Source organism: Mucor mucedo (assembly GCF_025094135.1).
Source record: "Mucor mucedo strain NRRL 3635 chromosome Unknown EV154scaffold_7, whole genome shotgun sequence".
In the NCBI taxonomy this organism is placed as follows: Eukaryota; Fungi; Mucoromycota; class Mucoromycetes; order Mucorales; family Mucoraceae; genus Mucor; species Mucor mucedo.
The window spans coordinates 1-25,674 of NW_026252291.1; the positions used below are offsets into that span (position 1 = coordinate 1).

The window sequence follows — 25,674 nt, forward strand, 5'->3', positions numbered from 1 at the left end:
GTGAAACAGCAATACCAACCCATGCTCCATTATATGTGTCGTTTATTACATTATCACCAGAGTCATCGGTTCCTTGAGGCCAACACGCCATAGCCAATACACCCAACATACAAAGCAGCACCGCACCAACTTTGGCGCCTACAATTCGATCATGTAACATGATGATCGAAAATAAATACGCAAAAAAGCAACCGGTATTATAGATTGCGGTTAAATTTGACATTGTTGTTAAGTTAACACTAAGGTACCAGATATACGAGGGTAATGTTAATAATATTGAGAGACACAGACTAGTTTTTAAGATGAAACCTAAAGGAAAAACGTGATTGCCTTGTACTCTATACTGTAACTCGACGATTGAGTTATTTACTGATGATTTGCTGTTGTTTATTGTATCAATGATATTTCTATAGATCGATCTATTGTTATTGGTAGATGATTTAGATTTATAGCAGTGCAAATCAATATATTCTGCTATAAATTGCAAAGGGAGCATAAAGACGTAACAGGAATGACTTATGTACCTGAAAATGCTGCTTAGTAAAATAGTGTAATAATTTTCTATAAACTTACAGGATAAAGTATGGTTTCGAATAATTTGTAGTTTTTTGAACATACTGGGCAAGCTCAGTCTGTAAAACAAATGTTACAATACATATGGTCAACATTACTGTGGCTAAGGCTGACCGAGATTTTCTTGGTTGAAATGTTGGTGTTGCTGGCAACTGTTGTTCATCAACCGGAACTGTGTGGTAAGAAGCCATTGCTGAAATGCCAATGTAGTTTTTTTATTTTGTTTTTGGTGAGAGAAATTGTTTTCGAAAGAGAGAGAAAACAAAGTGCAATAAACAGGCACAATAAATAAAAAGGAAGGAAAAAATTAGGTTTTACAAATTTTGTATGACCAATCACAAATAAAAGAAAAGGTCCTTCAATTGACATTCCAAAGACAGTGAGAAGGGTGAATTTTGTCAGCTCGTGTGACATGAGTGGAGGGAAGGGTATATGTTTATATACAAATTCACTTTTACAATTTTTTAACTAGCTGAACTATCAGCACATGTTGACGATGTGGAGGATTGAGGATTTTCTTGTGTTTCCAGACTTCTGAATCTTAGTGGAGGGCTGTTAATGTTTGAGACCATAAAATTTACGAAGGAAAAAATGTTTTTAGCTGCATCAACGCCTCTATTTCACTATTTGTTGCAGCTTTTGCAAATTGACAAACCATGAACTAGCTCAACGTCTGCAATATTTACATTATTCAGAGATCTGGTCAAACACGTAGACTTGGCACCATATTATTTCCTTTGCTTTCTGTGCGGGTGAAGTTTCTTTTAGGGATTATACTTTTTACCGCCAAAACACAGAATATTAATCATCTCGTTATCCATACGTTGCTGGCCTCGATAGTTTGAATACAGAAGCTCTGTAGCTGCCTTACAACTTTAGCCTGTAACTATTTTGTTAAAGTGTTTAGGTGTCAGCCACGTCTTTTTTTTTCACGACCACGCACTTGAAAAAACAGCAGTAGTGTCCGAAACCTAATTTTCCAAATTTAAAGTATCCATATCTTTTAAATTAAGCATCATAATTCTGCCCAATATAACATTGTAATTTCATTTAATTTCAATAAAACCCTGTTATCCCAAAAGGTCTACCATAATATGCTAGCATCGGCATGTTGTCCTTAATATATGTAAATCTTTTCTTTTGAAGTAATTAGATTTGCATACAAAGATGTCAGTACAGTGTACTTATACAATCCTGTATACTTGTAGTGATAGTCATAAATACATAAGCAATGTATGCTAGCCTCCACAAGACAGGTATTATTACGTATAAGCAATATAATAACTGCCTAATACACCAAATGTGGTCGCCCTTAATCGATAATATATATTTTACTGTCATCATTTAAAGAATGATATTTCAATGCATGCACGTCAAAGTAAAAAAAGAGGACTCGACGGTTCTTATAGAACTACTTATGTATACAAGGAACAGCACATAGAATGAACAGTTTGCACACTTTGGAGAGGGCTTATTAGTTTTCCCTCTGCATATTACTGGTTGTAAGGTCGTCTTATATTAGTTCATATTTATTTCTGCTACTGGTATCAGACACATTGATGACCGTACACGTGATGTCTGTATCTTTTTGATCCCACGACTGAAGTCGTGTTAAATACAGCGGCTCTTTCATCAAAAACATATACAGCCTTTTCAGCTATCAATTTACTTACGGTTATGGTGCTGTAGAACTCGTTCTTATAGACGATTCACGAATTATGTTGAATCATTTATTAATTAATTAACAGTATTTTACTGCGGCCTGAAAAGGTTGGGTCTGTCAGAAAACAATTACTCGCTTACTTGTTCACAATCATTTTCGGCCCTACGCATCAATCTTTTAGTGACCAGCACATCCATACAAATTAACAATATTTACCGCTCTTACTGTGCCGGTAAACGTATCCTTGGGTAATTCAGTTGGTAGATCAGTTAATGTACTTGAAAGAGATTCGAAATTAGTTTATAAACAACTCAACAAACAATTCCACACCTTACCGCATCATTTTAAGTCTTGTTTTTGCAGGACTCTTTCGATTATGACAATAAGTAAAACTCGAGTTATTACATGGCTATAGATTAATTACCTCACAATCTTTGACTGCTTGCAATGCCAGCAAAGAGTACTGTTGAAGGGCATTCGCTGCCGCCTGTCTTTTTATTTTAGTTGCATTGTCTACTCTGCGGGATTGGTATACTAGATCTTGAGTCGAAGTTGACATTGAAACCGGCAAATAATTTCAGTATTATGACAAAAGAGAATTAATACGAGCAGGCAAATTATAATAAATTGTTAAAACAGTGTTTTATACGGCGATACGAGTTTCACTGTCTTCACACTTCAATATTCGGACGAATCAGATTTAAGCTTCAAGCATTAGCCAAAGTGATCAAAGTGCATTGCATCAAGTCATTTACCAAGTGATAAAAAGCAGCGACGTTTTACGTAATGCGCTGTTTGGACTGACGAGTAATATTTCCAGCCTTCATCTGACAATTGGAAACTATTCTAATTTGTCTGAAAACTTTTTTTTATATTTGTCTAAAGTAATTTTCACCTGTCTAAACTTAAAGAGTACAATAACGTTTGCCTGCAGTTAAATACCGTAAACACTTAAACAGTACATACTACTAGCTTCTTTCTTTGGACTCAAACCATCCATCACCCCTCTCCTTAAACTATGCGTCATAATAACCATATAGATTTTGCGTTTCACAGTGTTTGTTTACCGTGACCAATATTTATAATATTTTTCTATGGCAGATTTTATGATTTGCCGTACAGGCGAAACAATAAAAGGTATGTTGCCTGATTAAAAAGCACATGATTTGAAAGAAAGTATGCTAAGGCTTTAAGAAAAGTAAGATCGCAATAAATTAATCATACAATAGAGAGAAGTAATTCTGTACGTCTTGTGACACTGAACCCAGCATAGAAAATATCGACTTTCTGGTACATGGCTAATAATAGGTCTGATATGTTTAAATCATTTTTATTTGGATTCAAAACAATAAATGATGAGTGTTATTTGAAAACTATATACATCCAAAAAAACACGTCATCTTTGCTTCAGACCCTTTGTTTAAGCCATCAAAAAATTATTGATAGCTCAATGTCTAAGATCTACATTTAGAATCATTTGTGAGCGATCTATTGACAAGACACTGTTTATTATATTCTTATGATGTCAAGGTCAATTCCATTTATGAACAAGCTTTGTATTTAGTTTTAAAAGAGAAAAACCAAAGTCAAAGTACTTCGCGTTAAAGTTAAAATTAGGGAAAAACTTCGTTTTTTCTTAATTCTATTAATATCTTGCGTGAGATTAATTCTCATTTGACTAACGGGACAGAAGATACGTTTTGGTAATACAGAAATCCACAGAAAAACTACCTGCCTATTTCAAACTAGTTTATGACGATCCGTAAAAGTTAGTCATATATTTAACAGCAAGCCCAGACAGGTGATTGTAGTTGTTATATTTGAGAAGCCAACTCCTTACTGGTTACTATTTCTTCTCATTTGATATTACTTAAAAAGTGTTTGTTTTAAAAATTTATGTGCGATAAATATCCAATTAACCAACGCATTTTACTGTCGTTATTTATGGTGAGCTGGGGCAGTTATGCCACAAAAATATTGACATATCAACAAAGCCTGGATCCGTTGGATTTAACCAGACTCAAGGTGCTATACAATGTTACCAGATCGGCATTTATTACAAGACGTATAGTGGATATATGACTATATCTTGCAGATAAAAAATGTTATGGTGTGTAATATCCTACAGAGTAAGCGTTCCATAAGTACCCAACATGCACCATGCCAGCAGGCATCACAATTTACGTTTAAAATCCGATTTTTGTGCTACAAAGGCTATTATCGGCTTAAATGTTGGACAGAGTAACGTCCATGTGGTCACACCTATTGCTGCATTTGATTAATTATTAACTGCTTTTACTCCATCTCCATTTATTGGACTAAGCCTTTCTATTTAATAATAAACAAAACAAAACAAAAAGTTATATATAATGAGGAACAGATTCCTTAATCGGTTTTATAGTGTAAGAGGGTATGCTTCAGTTAGTCCTATATCGTCATTTTATTGTGCTGTCACTTTTTGTGACAGCTTGTCTGGGTAACAGCTACTACCATCATAAATACAAGAGGGAAACAGGTGGGACATTGGCCACCCGTCGATATTTTGTAGAACTTCATCAGAAGGCCGATTTTTCAATGAATTCATTTATTGATTATACTAATACTCACTCTGACAACGTCATTATCCAGAAAAAAATAACCCACAAATTTCTAAATGCTATCTCAATTGAAATCAAAGAAGTAGACAATAAAAAAGAGCATGTAACATTGAAGCAAATTATGGATCACCTGGACGTTAAATCTGTTTCACCCGTCCAAATTATCAAGTCAAAAGCTAAATCCCTTATTATAAAAGACTCTATTGAACTTTCACCACGTTTTGTTGAATTAATGTCTCCTCATCGCTTATCCCAAGTTGACAAAGTCCATAACGAGCTTAAGCTAAACGGGGAAGGGGTGTTTATCGGTGTAATTGATACAGGTAGCAGTTATATATATTGATGCTTTAACATAAACTTAACCGCAAGAACTATTATAGGCATTGATTACAATCACCCGGCATTAGGTGGAGGGTTTGGACCCGGGTTTAAAGTTCAAGCCGGATACGATCTCGTTGGTAATGATTATGATGGATACAGTAAGACTATTCGAGAAAGCAAATACCCATTAGATAACTGCCCCAGAGGGTCAGAAAGCTATGGTAAGTTTTAAATATAGTTTGTTCTTGCTACAGTTGTAATATAACTAACATCGCAAAAAAAAGGACACGGAACTCATGTTTCTGGAATTATAGCTGGCTATGATCCTACAAATGTAATTTAAAAAATTAAATAAATGCTACAAATTAATTAACATGCTTTTACACTAGAATTTCTCAGGTGTCGCACCAGGGGCTAAGCTTGGTCATTGGAGAGTTGGAGGTTGCTCCGGTATAATATCAACAGATATTATAACAGAGGCATTTTTGATGGCTTATGATGCTGGCGTTGATATTATTAGTATGAGTATTGGTGACGAATACCCATGGGCATTACCAAATACAGTGCTAAGCAAATTGATTGAAAGAATCACAGAAAATGGTGTTAATGGTATGTTTAAACTGTCATTATATAGTCTAGTGATGTTAATTACGTCAAAACTTATTTCCTCTCAGTCGTAATTGCTTCAGGAAATGGAGGGCTTCAAGGCATATACACGGTTGGTTATCCTTCCACTTCTACATCTGCATTATCCGTTGGATCAGTAGTAAATGAATACGATTACTTTGATTGTAATATCAATGTGGTAGGGATTTCTAAGCCAATTGGTAATTATTTATTCTTTTACATTTGATAGCTATGTATTAATGTTCATATAATTTTTTTTAGCTTGCAACTTTCCCAAGAATTCTACCACTGATATTAAGAGTACCCAACCTCTTATCGATGGATATCTTGCAATTAACGATGGCAAACTTGTCCACGCGTGTAAAAACATTTCCGAAAATGTCAAAGGAAAAGTAGTGATGGTACCAATCGACCGAACTGCTTGTGTTAATTTAGTACAAATCCAAAATATTTACAAGGCAGGAGCTATTGGAGCGGTTTTTGTGGACGTTGAATTAAGAGGATCTTTGGCTAATGTTGCACCAAATTCTTTTCTTCCGGTAACAATAATCTCTAAAGAAAGTTCCGACAAACTCTTGAATGCATATCATAAAAATTCAAATCTACTTTTAAAATTCTCGGACGATAAATCTGGTTATATTTCGAAAATCGAACAATTTGCATCTACAGCTAGTTATTTCACTTCCCTTGGGCCCACCGGTGAGCTTAATTTTGGTCCCGAGATTGCAGCTGTTGGAGAATCGGTATTTTCCACTTTGCCTTTAACTCTAGGCTCTTGGGGTATATACAAGGGTACATCAATGGCTTGCCCGTATGTTGCTGGATCTATTGGATTGTACCTCCAGAAGTATGGCACTAATAAGACTCGTCCAAGTATCGTTTATGAGACCTTTCAAAACTATGCTTTTCAGCCTAACTTCTACAATCGAACTAGCGGAATACTCGACAATCCTCTTCGCGTAGGAGCTGGAGTTGTTCAAGGTAATATATCTCAATTTTTGCATTCGATTTTAATTAACTAAATTTATTTTGTAATCTAGTTTACGATGCTATTACTCAAACTACCCACATCACACCCTCCAAAATCGGCTTTAATGACACATCGTCAGCAATATACAAAACCCAAACCCTAACAATAACGAATAATGGATTAAAAGGAATCAATTACACACTATTTAACAACGTATCCATGGCTATTTCATCATACGACAGAGCTAAATCTGGATATACATTGTTAGAACCTGTTAACAATGTTGAAGCACCAGCTAATCTCAAATTTTCTGAATCTGAAATATATCTTAAACCTGGACAAAGCCGAAATATTTCAGTCACTGTCATTCCGCCTGACACTGATCCACTTGATCATATCATGTATGGAGGATTTATCCAATTTTATCCAACCAACAACGATAATGCACCTAAGCCGTTACATATTCCTTATTTTGGTGTCGTTGGAAACCAGAAAGATATCCCAATTTTTGTGATGGATGATGATTATTTTGCTACTGCAACCTCAGCAAACACATCGTTGCTTTATCAATTGAACGATACAGTAATTGTTAATCAAACTAGATCAGATTTCGTAGCTATACTTATGAGAATAACAATGCCTTCATCTATTATGAAAGGAGAAGTATTATCCTCCAATCGTGTTTTAGGAGAGTTTGAAGCATACGGGTATATACATCAGACATATGCAGACGATTACCGCAATGTGATATATTGGGATGGTGGTTACTATGAAGAAGCCGTATCCAATGATATCTTACGTTTTGGCAGGTACAATTATTCGGATCACAATTACACTCTCGTAGACAATGGATCATATCATTTACGTGTTAGTGCCCTAAGATTATTTGGTAATATCAATAATATTGACGACTGGGACTCATTTACAGCCGGTCCTTTTGTCGTGAAGAGTTTTTAGCATTACAAGAAGGGTCATATACCGTATCATAGGCTGTTTATTATTAGACTAAAACATATTGTAATTTTTAAATTTGGTAAAAACATTTTTACCTAATAAACATATATAAAAATTTTCGTCGTAAGCTTGATTTTCCTTTTACTCAAGATAACTGTTCATTAACATGAAATGAAATCGGTCCATTATTATCTTAGAAATAATATGTGTTATAGATATGCTTTTAATAGCGCATGCAAATACCCCATGTAACAAGATACATAGCTCTAAGGAATGAGTGTAGCACACGTTTTATCAGATCTTCTAAGCTTTGAGTAATTTTGTGCTTACACTTAAAACATATACGCGTTCGATACATCCCAGATATTAAATGCAAGCTTTTTATTGAAAAAAAAAAAACTAACTGTCACTACTTTCTAGTATATAACACGATTACTCAAAAAACCCACATCATTCTAGCTCAAATTGGCTTCAACGGTTGATCATCGATGAGCTACATAATACAAACTTTTAATATTACAAATGATGCTTTAAATGAAGTTGATTGTACAATGTTTAACAAATTATCTGCGGCTATTTTAAGCTACAATCGTACTCTTTCTGGATTAAATATTTTGGACCTTGTTTATTGTATTAAAATGACTGCTGGAATAGCATTGATATTGGATTATGTCTCTTAAGTTATATAGTCTAAGTAACCGTCATACCGTAAGGTGTCGAGACAAGAAATTTATAAATAATAAGCAAAACTTAACAGAAGGACAAACTGAAGTTAAGCTCTAAGGTACTTATGCTGTATTTTTTAATTTCATTTCAACGAAATGGGAGTGTTACACTACCCAAAGCCAAAGTATGACAAACTTGATCAAAGCCTACTCACCCGCCTAACAATGTTCCATTTTATTATGTTATGTATGGTAATTTATTTAATTCTATACAATAAACAAAGTTAAATTCAACTACATTTACAAAACAAATGAAGCTGTTCTTAATTATAGTGGACCGGTCGACGTATTGACCAGCCATAAAAAGTTGTTGCCCACATCTCTCAACAAAGCATAGATTTCATCAGGAAATACTATATTGAGAGACTTTTCAGAACCTTTTAAATTTGTGCAATGAACAACTAATAGGTGACGATCCGACGAATTGGTGTTGGAAGGTGTATTTTATAAGAAATTGTCCAGTTACGAAATTTTAAAAATTTCAAGTTCGAATATATATACATTTGTCAGTAACGGATCTTATCACTTGCGCGTTAGTGTATTAATGTAAATATGGTGAATGACTAGGATTCTTTTACTGTTGATAATTTGGTAGTCAGAAATAGCACTTGGGTTAAGGCATAAGCTGTCTATTTTTATAAAGACACACCTTAAGTTTTTGAATCGCTTGTGACCAGTTTTTAATTTTTTTTTTTTGGGATGAAGCAATACACAAAGATCAATCAAATCATAAAAACGCTACGTAAAGGTCATGCACATTTATTTGATTGAATATTTTTGATTAGATCCAAAATTCACAATGCAATTTAATTTTAAGAAATCACATCGTTTCAATAGCAAGTCCCTATATTAAAATGAGCGCGATACAAATAACATCTTATGACGTCTAAAAGGTTAAAAAAACAATGTGTATACTATTTTAAGTTGTACACAGAAGAAAATGAGCCCACAATGCTTCTGTTTGTAATGACGGGGCTTGTTTATGTTCCAAAATTAGGTTTGTCACCTTTGTATGGGATGATATAGTTAACGCTAGTTTAATAACAATAATCACCTAAATAAAAGTAACGAATCACATCGTATTCGGCGTCTTTCTCAAGACCCCATTCGCGCTTCCTGTGATAATCTTGTATATGTATAGCGTTGTTTCAAGGTATGTAGACGGATAAAAAATAAGATTAGTTATATCTTAAATATAATTTGAAGAGTTTTTCATGAATAAAAGAAGAGGTCAAAATATAACTTCGAATTAAGTTTTGACACGCGACGGTAATGCTTTAATTTGGGACATAAAAGAGAGAATAGTTTTATGCATGGAATCTTCATATAAATATGGCAGTTCACAATCTCTTAACAGTAGTTAAAGATCAAATTAATTGATTGATAAGCATATAGGTGTTGTAAGATGCCACATAACCTCTTAAATCAAATGTAAAATAAATAATCGCAAGGGATTGATTGGTGAGTGCTAACTGGCATAGTATTTTTAGTCAATGAGAATAATATTCTCGCTATGGAAATTTTTGTAGTTACCTTAAAACCTGCAATAACTTATAGGGATGGGTAAATCTTGTCTGTCAATGTCTCGGTGAAGCTTATGACTGACTTAATACCTTTAATCAAATTGGTTTCATTATCAGTCTTCTTTGAAAAAGTAGCAGCAGTGTGCTGGATTACACCCGAGAATTTAATCAAAAGAGGAACAAGGTTTTTATTTGACACAGAGAAGCCAATAACGTTCTATTTTGTGCTACTAGTATGATTAGCCAGTATTTCAAGCCGACAAAGCTCATTATCAGCCAAGAAAATTTACGGATCACGATTATAACGAAGTGAAGAGCGAAATCACGCTACAACTTTCTCAAAAAATATACTGTCACTGGGACGGGATTTTTCAAAACCGTTGATGAGGGTTTTGCATTTGATATGATGGAATGGGCCTGATGCCTCTAAAATGAGACAACTTTTCCTCCTCCCTTTGACTACATCTTTAATAATGTTGACAACACTTCAATTGTCGATATTGAGAACCTTTCAGTTATTTATCATACATGCTAATTAATCAAGGGTAACATGTGTGATAGAATAAAAACCCGAGCTTACTCACGATTTATCTCATGTACAATTTTGTTGACCTCCGTAATTTTTGTCTTGTAATAAGCGTTTTTAGTATGAATGCGTGGAATTTATTCTTTGGATACCTACTTTTTTGGCCGATTCTCTAAGGCATCATGGAAGTTATTATCTACGGTGGTGATTACTGCGTCATCAACGTCAGCCCGTTCTGCATTTAGTAGATGCCTCATACAGGTCGGGAAATGAGGTGCCATTCTGTTACAACTAAAGTGAACTGTACCAGCTGTTATTACTATAGTATCTGTACAAATCAGCTCCTAACATGCAAGTTTGGCTATCATCTTGATTGCATCGGTGTCTTTATATGCATTAATGTCATTTTTCAGTGTAGACTTGTTGATCGCGTTAAGATTGTATCCACACCCGCATCAAAATTATATGAGAATTTAAAATATCTACGTGACTCCTCCAACTTTTTTTGTGTCCTTGAACCGGCCTCTATATGTTTTAAATACTAAGATATACATATGACTAATTCAATCAAGTGAAACGCGCGAATTGTCAATTGACATTTTTAAATGTGCGACTGAGTTAACAAAAGCGCACCTGAGGTATCGCATCAGACAAATTTACTTGTTTTATCTACAAAGTAAGCCGACGGCTTAGAAATTTGATGGCTTAAAACGGGCTTGAGAAAAGGCGAAGTAGTGATCCCATGGTAGCAGACCTCACGTAGCAATATCATTTTTTTTAAACAAATAAAACAAACAAAGAATGATAGAAGTATATAAAGCGAGATGATTTCGTACTCTAGAAAGAAAACATAGGGCTAAAAGCATGTATTTATCTTTGTTAGTTCTACCATTGGTAGCAGTAGCTTGTCTGGGGAACAGCGAATTTCACCCCAAGTATAAAAGAGACACAGCAGGTGATGAATTGGCACCCCGTAGATATATTGTGGAATTAAATGACTCTCCAGATATCACCGTCGATTCATTTATTCGTTTCACAAACGCATATCATGCAGATAATGTCAATATTCATCGAACCGTCTCACACAAATTTTTAAATGCCATTTCTATTGGAATTATAGAAGATAACAAAGAGAAAGAGCATGAGACATTGATAAACATTATGGATCATTTGCATGTCAAAACCGTTTCTCCTGTCCAAATAATTAGACACAATCAGATTAAACAAACTGCACAAGACTTTCCCAATAATTTTTCTGCCGAACAAGTACAATTAATCTCCCCACATCGATTATCCCAAGTTGACAGGGTCCATAATGAATTAAAGTTAAATGGCGAAGGCATATTTATCGGCGTAATTGATACAGGTATGAATGTTAAAAGAAAGTCATAGTTTTTTTTTTACATAAAATTAATATATAAATACAGGCGTTGATTACAATCATCCAGCTTTAGGTGGGGGATTCGGTCCAGGGTATAAAATCGAAGCTGGCTATGATCTTGTTGGTGATAATTATAATGCAAGCGATCCTCTTTCTTTTAAACAAGAAAGTCCATACCCATATGAAAATTGCCCCAAGGATTCTCGTAGTAGTGGTAAGTTCTTTAGCATCGTGTTTTTCTTCCATTGATATAGTTTGCTAATAAGGCGCTCTTTAAGGTCATGGGACACACACCACTGGCATCATAGGTGGTTTCGACCCGACAAATGTAAGTTGTATAGCAAAAGCCTAAACATTAGATCGTAATAACAATGTCATATGCATGATAGAATTTTTCTGGCGTTGCACCAGGAGCTAGACTTGGCCACTGGAGAGCCTCAGGTTGTGACGACGTTTCCGGATCCGACGTTTTTATTGAAGCTTTAACCATGGCCTACGACGCTGGTGTCGATATCATTAGTATCAGTTCTGGTAACTATGTACCGTGGAGCTCACCTGATAGTATATTTAGTAAAGTGATAAATAAAATCTCGGAAAACGGTGTTAGTGGTATGTATCAATGCAATTTATATTTAAATACCCCCACAGAAAGTTTTAAAAATCTTTTTCTAAAAAATTAGTTGTCGTCGCGTCGGGTAACTATGGAGCAGGAGGTGTTTATACGACAGGATTTCCCAGTAATTCAGAAGCAGCGTTTTCGGTTGCCTCGATAGGTAATGAATACAAAACTAGCAGTTGTGCTATTAGTGTAACAGGAATCTCTGAATCTATTGGTAAGAAACTAATTGTATCTTCTCTGTCATTTATCCAATCTCATTAATATAACTACAAAATAGCATGTGGTCTTTCTATATATGTCAATACTACAACCAGAAGCTCGGAGCCGTTGAAAGATGGCTATTTTGCGGTTGCTAACGAAGAATATCGTAATGCATGTTTTAATGTCTCGGAAAGTGTAAAAGGAAAAATCGCCATCACAGCTATTGAAAAAGATGTGTGCGGAAATGACTTGCAGATCAAACATCTTCTTAAAGCAGGCGCTATCGGTGCAATCTTTGTCGATTTTTCAAACGATCGATATCTTGACCAAGTTGAAAATAATTCGACACTCTCAGTTGTTGTTGTTTCCCAGAAAAATGGTTACAAGCTTTTAAATAGCTTTAGAAGAAACCCAGATATGCTCTTAAAGTTCTCTTTTAAAAAATCCGAAGCTTATCTTTTTAAAAATGATAGATACGCATCAACGGCTTCTGAATTTACTAGTGTTGGACCTACCGCCGAACTATATTTTGGCCCTCAGATTGCAGCTGTAGGAGAACAAGTCTATTCCACCATACCAATTAATCAGGGTTCCTGGAAATTATTAAGTGGTACATCCATGTCCTGTCCGTATGTTGCTGGGTCGATTGCGTTATACCTGCAACACCATGGTGTCAATAAAACACGCCCTAGAAGAATTGTTCATGAAATGTTTCAAAACTATGCATTTCAACCCAATATCGGAAATAGCACCAGTGGAATACTTGACAATCCTCTTCGTGTTGGTGCTGGTGCAGTTCAGGGTAAAATGTCTTCATTATAGTCTGACCAACGGTTATAGTTATTAAACTTACATCTTGTTTAACTTAATAATAGTCTATGATGCAATTACCCAAGTAACTCATATTACCCCAGCTCAAATCAGTTTTAATGATACATCATCGACGGATTATAAGACACAAACATTGACCATTACAAATAATGGATTGCATGAATTAACATACCGAATTTTCAATAATGTCTCTGTCACTATCACACCTTACAATCGGGCGTATACAGGGTATAGGTTGCTTCCTAATGCACCCAGTGTTACCTCCATGTCTGCTACTCTTGATCTATCAGAAGAAGAGGTCCAGCTCGGTCCTGGTCAAAGTAAAACCATTTCAGTCACTGTACAACCACCAAATGCTGACCCGCTTGATCATGTAATGTATGGCGGGTTTATTCAGTTCTATCCAATCAACAGCCAAAAGGCTAAAGCTTTACATGTTCCTTATTTTGGTGTTGTGGGTATTCAGCGTGATATTCCCGTGTTTGTGCCAGATGAAGCCGGATTTCATGTGATAGTGGGACCAAATGCAACGAAATATTATTGTAACAGCACAATTACTTTCAAAGCAAAGCAGAAAGTAAAAGCTAGCATTATGTACAGTTTATTATTACCTACGTTGATCTTGAAAGGTGAGGTTTTGTCGAATGGCCGTGTTCTAGGAGACTTTATGAGACCTCTTACGTATAAAACACAAACACTTAGTGTTAATCCTGCTGATATCTTGACATGGAAAGGGGATTATTACACGGGCATAGAGAATGATTTCCTACATTCGAATCCAGTTGCGCTACCTACTGAAAATCGGGTTATTCTTGGTAAAGGGATTTATCATTTACGTGTGAGTGCGTTGAGAAATTTTGGCAATGTGAATGATGAAAATGACTGGGATTCATTTACAGCAGGCCCTTTTGTGTTACAGTAGCCATTTTATAATATGCAAATAAAAATTAGATTTTATTTTTATTTTTACGGGAGTTATTGAAGTGATGATACCTAAAAGTATAATAAGTAGATTCAAAAATAAATTAACGTTTGCTTACAAACCAGCAGCGATAACGAACAAGAATGTGACACTTTGTTTTATACCTGGTTTTCGGTCAGATTTTGAGAGCTCTAAAAAGTCAAGCTTAGTGTATGAGTATGCACAGGAACACGGTTTAGGGTTTCTTGCGTGGAATCATGGCGAAACGGGATCGGTGGTTGATTGGTGTCGGGATGGGTTAGAATTGGTTCAGTCTTGTCAATTAAAGGATCACTATTACATTGGGGCCAGCATGGGGTTATGGATCTCTCTAGTGTTGGCAGAAAAGACGTCGCCTAAAGGAATTCTGGGTATTGGAGGAGGAGTTGATTTTACAGAACGGTGGCTGAAAGAAGTAAATGTGTTTGATCGGAATTATATTTGGAGAAGACCAAGTGCATATGATGTCAAGGGCTATTATGAAATTCCTGTTTCATTTCTAATTGATTCTAGACCTGCATTAATCAATAAGGTCAAATTAGTAGATTGTCCAGTGTATTTGATACATGGCAGTCTAGACACTGATGTAACCATTGAACATGCTAGAGAACTAAGTCACTATTTATCATCATTCGTAGCAACAGTCAGTTTGGATGAAATATCTGACGGAGATCACAGATTGTCAAGATCACAAGACCTTGAATCTATCCGTCACAAAATAAAACTCATGATGGACTAACTTTATTTTTTTTTTCATTTTTTATTTTATTTTACTTAATACCTGTTTCTTTAATAATAATGGGATTTGCTTATCGTGTTTATCTGGACAACGAATCAAAGTGTAAGATTTATGCTTGTTCCAAGTGTAAAACTCACCTGTCTACCAAAAATCTTCGTATATCAAAAGTGTGCTAAGTTTGCCTCTTCTTTTATCTTGTATTGCTTATCTGTAATGAATATAGGATTTTCGCGGCATGTATGGGAAGGCTTCTTTGTTTGAGGAAGTGTAAGCGTTCTATATCTCTCTAAGAAAATTCTTTCTAACACTTTTTTAAAAGCGTTAATATCAAAGTAGCGAAAAAGACGGAAGAAAAGTAAGCAGCTTGCAAACACACCCTTAGCACGTTTCCACTTGCTAATATGTTTACTCTAGAATGATGACAACAGGAAAGCATTGCATTAGCTATATTTCCTGTATCTGTTGCGGAGGCAGTCTTGGTTGGAAATATGCAAGTATTTTTCTTTATATGGAATTTTTGTACAGGCGATTAATCAACCATTTTTTTTTTTAGATTAAAGCTTATGAGGAAAGTCAAAAATATAAGGAAGGCAGATTTATACTTGAGCAAACAAATGTTGAGGCCATTGAAGGTCCACCAGAGACATGCAAAATGTAATTTGCTAAACCAGCCCTTCATTATGTCAAAATAATAATAAAAACTGGACATTTAATCATGCGTATCTCTGCTCCTTTAACTTGGCTTTGGGTATTAATTAGCCTAAAAAAAATACACACGCCATTTGTTTATATTGTTTCATAAAATAAGTTTTACATACACAAATAAATTTCTCTTTCTTTACTTTTTTTTTTCTCTTTAAAAAATAATGTGGCAAGAAGCAAAAGCCAATGACAAGAGGGTAAAGTTACACACCATTTCTTGATGCAGATCACTAATACGAATAATAAAAAGATTAAAGAACTCATGGTTGATCACCGAAAGAGAGCAGAGAGACGTCGTGCTTATTACGAATCGCGAGTAAGTGTAGTTCATGCACATACAGAAGTACATGATGGAATAACTCAATTATAAACACAAAAAGTTGGGAGATCCTCAACAATTGATTCGTGTCATTGGTGTTTCTTCAAAAGTATATCCTGATGCCGAACAGTTTTACTACCATGAGAATCCCGATAACCTGCAAGTTGATCATTGAATTCTTGTAAATAATAATAATCTAAACCTTAATGATCTTTTAGTATGCCATGGCAAGGTAATTTGGACATCAAAATAGATCGGTAAGTTGACATTCTTAAAAAGAGGTGTAAGTGTCTCTAACTTGTATCTAGTTTTGATGGTCGTTCCTTATTAGATTTCGTTCCTGAAACTTCCACAAGAAGAGGATTCAGTGACGTTACAAAGGAAGAACGAGAGATGGCCGATGAATTGAACTTTGAAAGATATCACGACCTTATTGAAGCAGAAAGATTAAACGGTACACTTTGACAGCCTATACAAGTATCACACCATTCATCCTTTATATGTATTAGTCTCCGAAGCGGATCGTTTAGCTGAAGTGGATGAAGAATGGACTAAATTATTAGACCGTCATCAAGCAAAATTGGCGTTATTAAATACCAAAGAGTAAAAAAAAAAAAAAAAAAAAAAAAAAAAAAAAGGAAACGGTATTCTTTTCATCGTTATCTAACATTCGAGCAGGAAAGGATCAAGCTCAAAGGGTCGTACGTTTGGATTTGATTATGGAACCAGTAAAATGAAAGAGGAAGATTTAGATGATGACACAGAGCAAGAATCTCAACTACTTAAAGATATCCTTTTCATTGATATTAACCCTGTTAGACATATTCATGTATTCATATCTTTAACTGCTTATATCTACAGGTGGACATTTTACAATACGTAGATGAACTAACAGATAAGGATAAACAAGTATTGAACGAAATGTCTGGAAAATACGGTATTCGAAGTTACGCACGATTATTACGTGTTGCGAAAAAGGATCGGGATGATGAATTACGAGCCTTGAAACGTCAACAGGATGATGGACGATCCAAGGATAATAATAATACAGGTAAACGAAGTGCCAATGAAAGACGACGATTGAGAAGAAGAGGGGATAGAAATGCAGGTCCACGTCATGAAGACCGGTATAGACGTCGGTACAGTCCCACATATGAGCCTTATAGAAGAAGTTCGGCTTCAGATGATTCTTCCGGCGAAGAAATGCCTCGACCCGAGGATTCGGATTGCGTTGTAATTGAGTTTGGATCGACTGCACCTGAGGAAACCAAGATGGATCTTGATAAGGAAATCTCAAATGAAAATCAAAGGTACACTTTCACTCTCTTACACACATACAGTCTACGATTCTACCCCCTTTATGTGTTAATGTTGGATTAGATCAAGTATGACAATCACACCTGTCGAGAAAAAACTGACACCAATGGAGAAATTGAAGTTAAAAATGAGGGCTGGATTACAAAAGCAAAGTATGGCCGCATCAAATTCATACATATATTTAATTAATTTTAACACTTATCTTCAAGTTGTGTCGGATGAGAAGGAAAAGAGACAAAAGGAAAAAGAAAAGGAGTTGGAGAATCTACGTGAACTGGCTAGAAACCAAGGTCTTCCCATTAACGCGTATATGAGACCTGAGCCGCCCATGCGAGAAAAGAGCGATAATCAAGATAGTGCGGGTAAATCAAGATACCGTTCACCATCTTCATCGCGATCTCCTTCTCCTATCGCTAGACATACATCACCCATCCGAAAGCGTTCACCGTCGAGAGAACGTACAAGACGATCACCATCGAGAGAACGCACGAGACGCTCACCTTCGAGAGAACGCACGAGACGCTCACCTTCGAGAGAACGCACAAGACGCTCACCTTCAAGGGATCGCACAAAACGCTCAGATTCTCGCGAAAGATCGAAGCGCTCTTATTCTAGAGAGCGAACCAGAAAAACATCGAGAGAAAGATCACGACGCACATCAAGACGCTCAACATCTAGAGAGCGCTCAAGACGTAATAAAGACTACCGTGAGAGATCCCCACAAGCAAAGAGAAGATATAGATCTCCATCATCAGAAAAGAGAGACTCTAAAAGACGTTAACCCTTACGAAAAAATATAGATGAGAGAGGTTTTATTAGAAAAATAAATTTTTTTAATCTTCTGTTAAATAATCATCATCATCATCATCATCTGTATTGTATTGACTGACAGGTCTATGTGGAATTTCCTCTGCTTCCTCTGACACAACATCATCCGCCGAAAATAATTGGTTTAACTTTTCCCATAGATTCTGTCCAAACACTTTCCATGCAATTGAGGCAAAAATGAGTTCTATCACTGTAAATAATACCATAAAGATGAAGGCTGTTGTGATTCTACGATGATACATGTAGTATCTATTTCAAAAACGGAGAGTCAATACAACATATGAACATCCTTTTTCCTATTAAAAATACCTTAATCCACGGAAATCGGCAATAGCACTAATATTAGCGTCGTAAACTTGTAACTTCGCTGAGGACAGGGTAACACGAGCTTGTGTAATGGGGTTTGTCTGTTTTAAACATTCAAAGTTACTATAAAGAAGAAAATGTCATATGCTTTTCTCGGTAAGAATACCTTTTTATCAATATAATTCTCGATCAACATGATATTAATTTCCTGACTCTCTTCAGTCCAACCAAATAATAAAGGCAATGCCTTTGCAAAGACGTGAAGAATACGTTGTGTAGTGGATTGATATCGAAGAATAGCAGGTCTACTGGATGTAACCAAGCTAGTACCGTTTTGTGTTAATAGTTCCACATGAACCATAAAGTTGCCCAAATCAAAATTAATATCAGATGTAGGCATATGAAGTTGAACAGAAATATCATATGCTTGATCGCTTCTTAAAGGCTAGAAAATGATTATTAAATTTCATGACATACTATACTCTCTTCTGTATTTACCATAACTGGATTGGGTCCTGTGAATTGAACCTGACCCTTTGGAAGGTCTGTATTAGAATATTGGAAATAGATGGGTTCGATATGTGCAGTTTTGGGTATATAACGTTGATAAAAGGTAAGATAAGCGGTGAAACTAGTCATCAAAATCCAGGCTACCAAAATCACCACAACAAGACTCTTGATCATGGCTCGTTGGGTCTGTGGTGCAAACACTACTTTAAAGATGGGTGAAAAGATCGTCTTGAGTCCATTGGCAACTATCACAAGAGCTGGGTGCCATTCGATAGGTGGAACTTCTTCCACAGCCACAGTATCAACCGCTTGTTTGCTAATAACTTGTTCGTCTTCCTCCTCGTCGTCTACTAAAGGATCGCGCGATGCACGGCGTTCTTCATAATCGGGTTCCGAAGGATCGTAATGAGATGAAGAAGGCACAACATGGAATTCAGGCTACATGAAATAAAGGTGTTATACACTGTTGGTATACTGTCAAGAAAACTTGTTCTTACGCCTCCGTCTGAATACTCGTCTGTATCAGAATAAGGTCTGGACATTTGTTATAATATATATTACAGAAAAAGAAAAAATGCTACAAATAAAGCGTCCACTTTTTATTTTACTTGTTTACAGGCAGCATGTGAAAAATAAAAACTTAGTGTCACACACGATATTAATTTGTCAGATTTTGATGGCGTTAAAGCATGCTTTTTGCAATCATGGAAAAACCATAATACAGATTAAAAGGAACAGCTGGTTTTTTTCTCTCTCTTGAGATATCCATGTGCTTGACATTTGCTTTTTTAACCCCAAGAAAAGGTACCTTTGAAAGCCATATACAGTCTAATTTTGAGTCCCACAAACATGTATTTCCCTCTAAATCGGGATTACAAATGCTCAAAAGAAAGTCAATCATTTTGTTTTCATAACTTGTGATATTACCTAATCAAAGAAATAAAGGGAGAGATATTCAATAATCAAATTGATAGTTTTAAAACGAAAAACTTGTCAAGGAGACTTACAATTCGTTTGAATGATATTAAGCTACTGTACGAGACATCATGCTTCTAATTAGTGGAAACCATAGTGATTTTAGGAGTGAAGAGGGTTACTTTTTGGAGCCCCATTCTACGTGCCTGAAAGACCTTGAGAACATAATTTTTTTTTATAAAAAGGGATCTTGCAGTCAGCTTCAAGCACGTGCGACCAACTTCTGCTTTTTAGCGTTTAATTACCATACACTCCCTATCAATGACAGCACTTATAAATCAATCAACGCAATACACGCACAGCCACAATTCGTACAGGGATAATGTTACTTTTTGCATGATATCCAAATGACATTTAAGATAGTAATGATAAGATATTCATGATTCAAAGGAATGGCAATAGAAATACTTTAGCTATTTTTTTTTCTATAGGTGATACAACCTTGTAAAAAAGAAAAGTACTTTTGCATGGATCTTCAATGTTTCATGATGGTGTTAAAAAATGATAATTAATTCATCTCTGACCCTAATAAATGTTTGCACGGCTAAACCAAAGAGTTATTAAGAACACTTCAATAAAGATAATTGTATCATGCAATTATTAATAAGACTGGAAATGAATACTTGTAAGATAATGGACATTTTAATTGTTTCAAAGTAACGAATAACTTTTTGGAAGGGCCATTTTTTTTTTTTTTTTTTTTTTTTTTTAAAAAATAAATAAATAAATGCCACTCAGGGCAATATGTGCGATGGTTTTTTTTATTGACTGCGAAGGTATCTTTGAATATCTTTTGCCAGTAACTCGTGAACATGAAATGTTGGATGAAGATCGTTTAACCAAAAATATCTACAAATAAAATAATTGAGTTAGTAAGAAAAAACACACACATAATGTTCAATTTACTTACTCTTCTATTGGCTTACAATTGTTTTCTTCTGGATGTGCCCTATCAAAAAAATCTGAGATCTTAATTGCTTCTAACAAAATTCAAATCATTACCAATCTGGACAGAATGTATCGATATCTGTCATGTTGTATGGTTTAGGGTTGTCCATCAACATGTTAAAGTAAGACCAAGCATCATATTCAAAAAAGGTGTCTTTAGGATGACCTTTTTTCAGACCTTCTATCATGATCTTTAACTTTTCATTGTAGCCTAAATTACACATTATTTTTCTTTTAATAACAATGCACATTTTAATGAATTGAGCCGTGAAAAAAAAACTGACCTCGAACGCGGGATCGAATCAGGTTTTCGTTTCTAGTGTTATGCCACATCGGAGCACGATCAATTGGTGGTACATTGATGAGCATAAATTGATGCACTCCTTCGTTAATTAATTCGTCCTGAAAGTACAATAAATTAAATCTGTCACTTTTTTCTTTCTTTTACGTAATACTTACTATCAACACTTGATACGCTTGCATGATTTTTGAATCCAATGCATCTGTATCAGCATAGTCATAAGTTAAGTCGATATCATTGATCCCTACCCAGATGGTTGTGAGGGTAGACTCTGGTGTTCGCATCATGTCCTTATACTTTGATGCAACAATGTCTGATATTTCTTCAGTAGGTGACACGAAAATCTTTGGGTATAAATCACGTACTTGAGTGCTGACATCGATCACTCTGTGTAACAATAGGTTAGCATTTTTTCCCTCTCTTTCTCTCCCTTTGTTAGTTTGTAACTCTATTCTTACGTTGGCGCCTAAGAATAATATTAATAAAATATTAAATTATGCGTTCCTTTCTCTTCCTTTACCTGATTGACAATGTTGTTATTGATTGGAGCAGAGTTATATGCAAAATCCCAACTGATCCAGTTGGTAGTGTCCGTGAGATAAATGACCCAATTTGGACCACCTGCTGAGGTACAATTCCGGCATGCATACGAAAGCGACTTCATATCTAAATAACGTGTGGTATAAGAATCACCAAACGATATGATGGTATTAATCTTGTCATAATTGAATGACAATGGTAGTGGTGTAGCAAAAGACATGTACACCATTACAGTTAAGGATATCACCAACAGAAAGAAAAGGTGCATTTTTTTGATGTATTTGAAAAAATAGCGTTCTCCTAAGCTCCTTTTATATACATTTAGCTGGACAGTTTCCTCCTCAGTCTCATGCAGGCCGTCATCACCTCCATAATATATCACTTGTTGTCCGACATCTTTTAATATAGGATTTCTTTCTGCAGAGGATGACTCCATAACAATCAATTATTTTTAGGGAAAAAGAAATAAAGAGGGAAAAAGAACTATCACGCTTCCCACAGAGTCACGACAATTAAGCCGCCATTCAGGTTACACACACTCCATAAAAAGGAACTACGGCTTGACTTAAAACTTCTGTTGTCATAATTATAAATTTGTGCGGACTAAAACATAAATAGCTTAGTCAAAACTGTTGACGTTATTTTTTAAAATTAATTTGTGCAAAAAAAAAAAGTTATGGCATGTTTCAATCAAGCATGGCTTACCTTACAACCGGACATTGACTTGCTGCTTTTCATTCTGAAGTTATCATGTCAGTTTTGTACCACAAACAAAATGTTTCTCGTACCCGTTTCAAGCATAATAAAACTTGGTTCCTTTCCCCTCTCCTTTTTGTTCAAGAAAAATAAATTATAATGTAGATAAATCTACATTGCTCCCTTCTATAAAAAAAAAGCGAGCTTGTATTTTCTCTAATTGTTGTCATTACGACTTTTCATATCTCTGTCAAGTTTCGAAAAAAAAAAAGAGGGATTTATTAAACAAGCGATCCCCTCATACCACGTCTTATCGTCGTCATTTATTATTGACGAAACATCACAACAAATTTACATTAAATGATGAAAGAAGTACGTTTATACACATAATTACGGCAATCAACAATACACAATATTTTTAAAAAATGACTTGCGTATCACTTCCCAGATTTGATTCTTTGCGTAATGTATGCGACACTTTCATTATGGAGATTCTTTGTTTGTACAAGTCTCAAACTTTAAAGCTTTATTATGACAGCCAAAGAGCCAATTCACAGTCGTCTAATAAATAATATGCGTCAATCATTCTCGTATTTAAAGAAAGGGTCGATCTGCAACAACAGAACAAGGTTGTTCTCTGGCGAATTTAATGACAGATCATTTTTGTTACTATGTCTACGATATTCGAATGAACCTCCTAAATTTTGTCCAAGGATTCCATGCCATTTTCTATGATAGAATTTTTTATGTGCTTTCTGCTGATGATCTTTGAGATCTCCAGTATCTCGCATAGTTATAACATAAGAATTATGCGCATCCATTTATTGTGAAAATATGTAAAAGTCATTTACCTGAAGTTGAAGTTGCTTTTCGTAAATTGTAAATCATGCCAAAAGTTAGCAGCTTCTTACAAAAGGGAAATACGCTCTCTTAAGCAAATTTGATTCAATCATAAGATAAAGAACAAAGAATATCAAAAAAAAAACCTTTATTTTTTGTAAATTTAAAGTACTTAGTGAACTTAAATTAGTCATAATACACATAGAGATGGGATTAATTAGTATAAGATAGTATCAAGAAGAATGCAAAATATTGTAGCTTAAGTATACATAACATCGATTTCTTTACAATTTTCGTTCAGTAGAATGAATTTTTGTTGTTCTGGTCACAGATAGTTTGTCGTAAATAATGTACTGCTATTAGAAGTGCTATGTTTAATAGTTTGTTGCGATAATCATCATTAAAAAGGGGATGCTTTGATTATTTATTGTGAATTAAACGAGGTTGCAAAAGCATTACAATACACATAATTTTATTCCTGCTTATGTGCAGTCTAGTCCCTTTACAACGTCTCGTTTGGAGTTTCCCCCCCTTTTTTCCCTATTTTTCTGCCCCGATGGTTAGTAAATAACAATTGTAAATAGTGTTTCAATATTCGTTTTTCCGTAATCACTACATTCCTAAATATTAGGAACCGCTGCTACTATGCAATTACGTGCAATTTGACTGTCCTAAAATAGTTCTTGTTAAAGAAAGATAATCTATGGAACTTCTTTTCTTTGGCCTTTCATAAGATGAAAATTATTATCAAATGATAAAGCACGGTGGACCAGACGGGACAGAAATACCTGCGCAATTTTGCCAGGTATTCGGCAAGTATTATATTATAACGCTGAAATGGAAAAGTATAATTGAATCCATAACTGTGTGGGCCTATCTGTAGATTTTTCTATAGCAAGTAGAGGCTAAAAAGTTGTGGGTGATTAAATAATTATATATATCGTCCTATCTTTCTACAGATTACCCGTACAACCTACGTATATAAATTTCTAGAAAAGACTGTTGCCAGTCAAAACGAACTGATCCCATATGCGCGCTATAACCATTTAATCGATGATGGCTATGGGCGGTATATGTACAAACTACCGGCACGTTACCAAGACAAGCTAATTTTTTTGGAGAAAGAAAATATAGGTTGCATCAAAGAACAAAACTTTCTAGGGACTCGCAGAAAACTTATCCAGTGTGATTTGAATGATTCCGCCAAAGTAGAACTTTTCCCAATAATAACAAAGATAGTATCGTTTGTAGATAAATCGTATATCGCTTATTGAAAAAATGCAAACTTCTAAAAATTACTCGCTTATTTACATGTCGTTAGTGCGTGATCGAAGTTGATACGATCATCGAATAAATAAAATGCTTAGTAATGTAGTCAAAGTACTATTCAATTTTACAGTTTGAATTTAAAAAAGTTAATCATCTCATATTGAAGAGTTACGTTACAGAAAGCACCAAACTAGAAAACATAATGGTATGTCAAATCGAATTATAAGAGCTATTTATTATATGGTTCAAGTCAACAAAAGACATTCAGCTACGGAAAGAAACCATGTCATAATACAAGAAGTCGACTATCAAAATAATGGCCCAACTCGCCTCGTAAAATTCATTATACCTAATAATTGGAACAATGCCAATGTTTAAAATACTTATCCTTACTAGCTTATTCCTTTTTTCCAGTGGATATTATTATCTGAAAGTGGTACGTCTATTCTTTCTTTTTGGCCGTCTTTGTCATGGTATTTTCACCCTCGATTTTCACTATCCCGCTATTTAAAACCAAAAAAATGTTTTATCTTAGATAAGATAGACACAGTGCATGATTTTAAAGAGAGTAATCTAAGCTGATAGACCTTTTCTTCTATATCAGAAACGATATATATATATATAGGTATACCAAATTAGAGGTACAATACTGTTCCTGGTCCTTATAGTAGCTACTCCCATCGCTTTTGATTTCATTATTTTATCAACACACTTTTGTGCTTATTGAACGTCCTCTCCTAACTATAGTCGTAAAACTAATCATGAATAAAGCACACGTGTACCTATTTACTACTTATGCTTAGTGCAAACAGAAATAGGCAATCTTGATGAGAGTCATTATACTTAAGAATTTAAGGTAGTTTAACGTCCCGTCACGGAATTTGTTAAGAGTCAGAAGATTCAGGTGAAACT

At 35.0% G+C, this 25,674-nt stretch overlaps 7 protein-coding genes across 7 annotated transcripts; 4 read left to right on the forward strand and 3 right to left on the reverse strand.

Annotated features, from left to right (window-relative positions):
• Window positions 1-49: 49 nt before the first annotated feature.
• On the reverse strand, window positions 50-764 carry EV154DRAFT_476714 (uncharacterized protein; the record flags this gene model as incomplete). The annotated part of the gene is made up of 2 exons (XM_051598056.1): window positions 50-419; window positions 574-764. Coding segments are annotated over 2 exons (561 nt in total), but the record flags the coding sequence as incomplete, so codon positions are not given.
• Window positions 765-4,551: 3,787 nt separating this feature from the next.
• EV154DRAFT_435461 (peptidase S8/S53 domain-containing protein) lies at window positions 4,552-7,828 on the forward strand. The gene is made up of 7 exons (XM_051596791.1): window positions 4,552-5,156; window positions 5,214-5,375; window positions 5,439-5,488; window positions 5,544-5,763; window positions 5,829-5,981; window positions 6,043-6,762; window positions 6,822-7,828. The coding sequence occupies exons 1-7, from the start codon at window positions 4,649-4,651 to the stop codon at window positions 7,706-7,708; spliced, it is 2,700 nt and encodes an 899-aa protein (XP_051462404.1). The 5' UTR covers window positions 4,552-4,648; the 3' UTR covers window positions 7,709-7,828.
• Window positions 7,829-11,343: 3,515 nt separating this feature from the next.
• On the forward strand, window positions 11,344-14,433 carry EV154DRAFT_412162 (peptidase S8/S53 domain-containing protein; the record flags this gene model as incomplete). The annotated part of the gene is made up of 7 exons (XM_051595500.1): window positions 11,344-11,845; window positions 11,907-12,074; window positions 12,139-12,188; window positions 12,250-12,469; window positions 12,541-12,666; window positions 12,757-13,482; window positions 13,556-14,433. 7 exons carry the CDS (start codon window positions 11,344-11,346, stop codon window positions 14,431-14,433), a joined length of 2,670 nt encoding a protein of 889 aa, XP_051462405.1.
• Window positions 14,434-14,487: 54 nt separating this feature from the next.
• On the forward strand, window positions 14,488-15,216 carry EV154DRAFT_493108 (Alpha/Beta hydrolase protein). The gene has a single exon (XM_051599763.1). It carries the CDS (start codon window positions 14,498-14,500, stop codon window positions 15,209-15,211), a length of 714 nt encoding a protein of 237 aa, XP_051462406.1. The 5' UTR covers window positions 14,488-14,497; the 3' UTR covers window positions 15,212-15,216.
• An 861-nt stretch (window positions 15,217-16,077) lies between these two features.
• EV154DRAFT_476718 (uncharacterized protein) lies at window positions 16,078-18,330 on the forward strand (the record flags this gene model as incomplete). The annotated part of the gene is made up of 10 exons (XM_051598057.1): window positions 16,078-16,110; window positions 16,164-16,229; window positions 16,294-16,395; window positions 16,451-16,464; window positions 16,541-16,686; window positions 16,742-16,835; window positions 16,911-17,061; window positions 17,094-17,542; window positions 17,613-17,701; window positions 17,759-18,330. 10 exons carry the CDS (start codon window positions 16,078-16,080, stop codon window positions 18,328-18,330), a joined length of 1,716 nt encoding a protein of 571 aa, XP_051462407.1.
• A 50-nt stretch (window positions 18,331-18,380) lies between these two features.
• Window positions 18,381-19,801, reverse strand: EV154DRAFT_493123 (putative adipose-regulatory protein-domain-containing protein; the record flags this gene model as incomplete). The annotated part of the gene is made up of 5 exons (XM_051599764.1): window positions 19,691-19,801; window positions 19,182-19,631; window positions 18,850-19,128; window positions 18,687-18,784; window positions 18,381-18,626 (listed from the first exon to the last, which is right to left on the reverse strand). Exons 1-5 carry the CDS (start codon window positions 19,733-19,735, stop codon window positions 18,383-18,385), a joined length of 1,116 nt encoding a protein of 371 aa, XP_051462408.1. The 5' UTR covers window positions 19,736-19,801.
• A 1,096-nt stretch (window positions 19,802-20,897) lies between these two features.
• EV154DRAFT_493125 (uncharacterized protein) lies at window positions 20,898-22,422 on the reverse strand. Its single transcript, XM_051599765.1, has 7 exons — window positions 21,938-22,422; window positions 21,876-21,883; window positions 21,576-21,804; window positions 21,401-21,518; window positions 21,171-21,327; window positions 21,079-21,117; window positions 20,898-21,017 (listed from the first exon to the last, which is right to left on the reverse strand). The coding sequence occupies exons 1-7, from the start codon at window positions 22,391-22,393 to the stop codon at window positions 20,930-20,932; spliced, it is 1,095 nt and encodes a 364-aa protein (XP_051462409.1). The 5' UTR covers window positions 22,394-22,422; the 3' UTR covers window positions 20,898-20,929.
• Between the last annotated feature and the right edge of the window lie 3,252 nt (window positions 22,423-25,674).

Bases quoted from the DNA above. Each gene is read 5' to 3' on its own strand.
- EV154DRAFT_493108 (XM_051599763.1), top strand. From the start codon at position 14,498: ATGATACCTAAAAGTATAATAAGTAGATTCAAAAATAAATTAACGTTT.
- EV154DRAFT_435461 (XM_051596791.1), top strand. From the start codon at position 4,649: ATGCTTCAGTTAGTCCTATATCGTCATTTTATTGTGCTGTCACTTTTT. The intron at 5,376-5,438 runs GTAAGTTTTAAA...CGCAAAAAAAAG, and splicing joins CAGAGGGTCAGAAAGCTATG to GACACGGAACTCATGTTTCT. The intron at 5,982-6,042 runs GTAATTATTTAT...AATTTTTTTTAG, and splicing joins AGGGATTTCTAAGCCAATTG to CTTGCAACTTTCCCAAGAAT.
- EV154DRAFT_493125 (XM_051599765.1), bottom strand. From the start codon at position 22,393: ATGGAGTCATCCTCTGCAGAAAGAAATCCTATATTAAAAGATGTCGGA. The intron at 21,328-21,400 runs GTCAGTTTTTTT...TGTGTAATTTAG, and splicing joins GATTCGATCCCGCGTTCGAG to GCTACAATGAAAAGTTAAAG. The intron at 21,018-21,078 runs GTAAGTAAATTG...TTTTATTTGTAG, and splicing joins AATTGTAAGCCAATAGAAGA to ATATTTTTGGTTAAACGATC.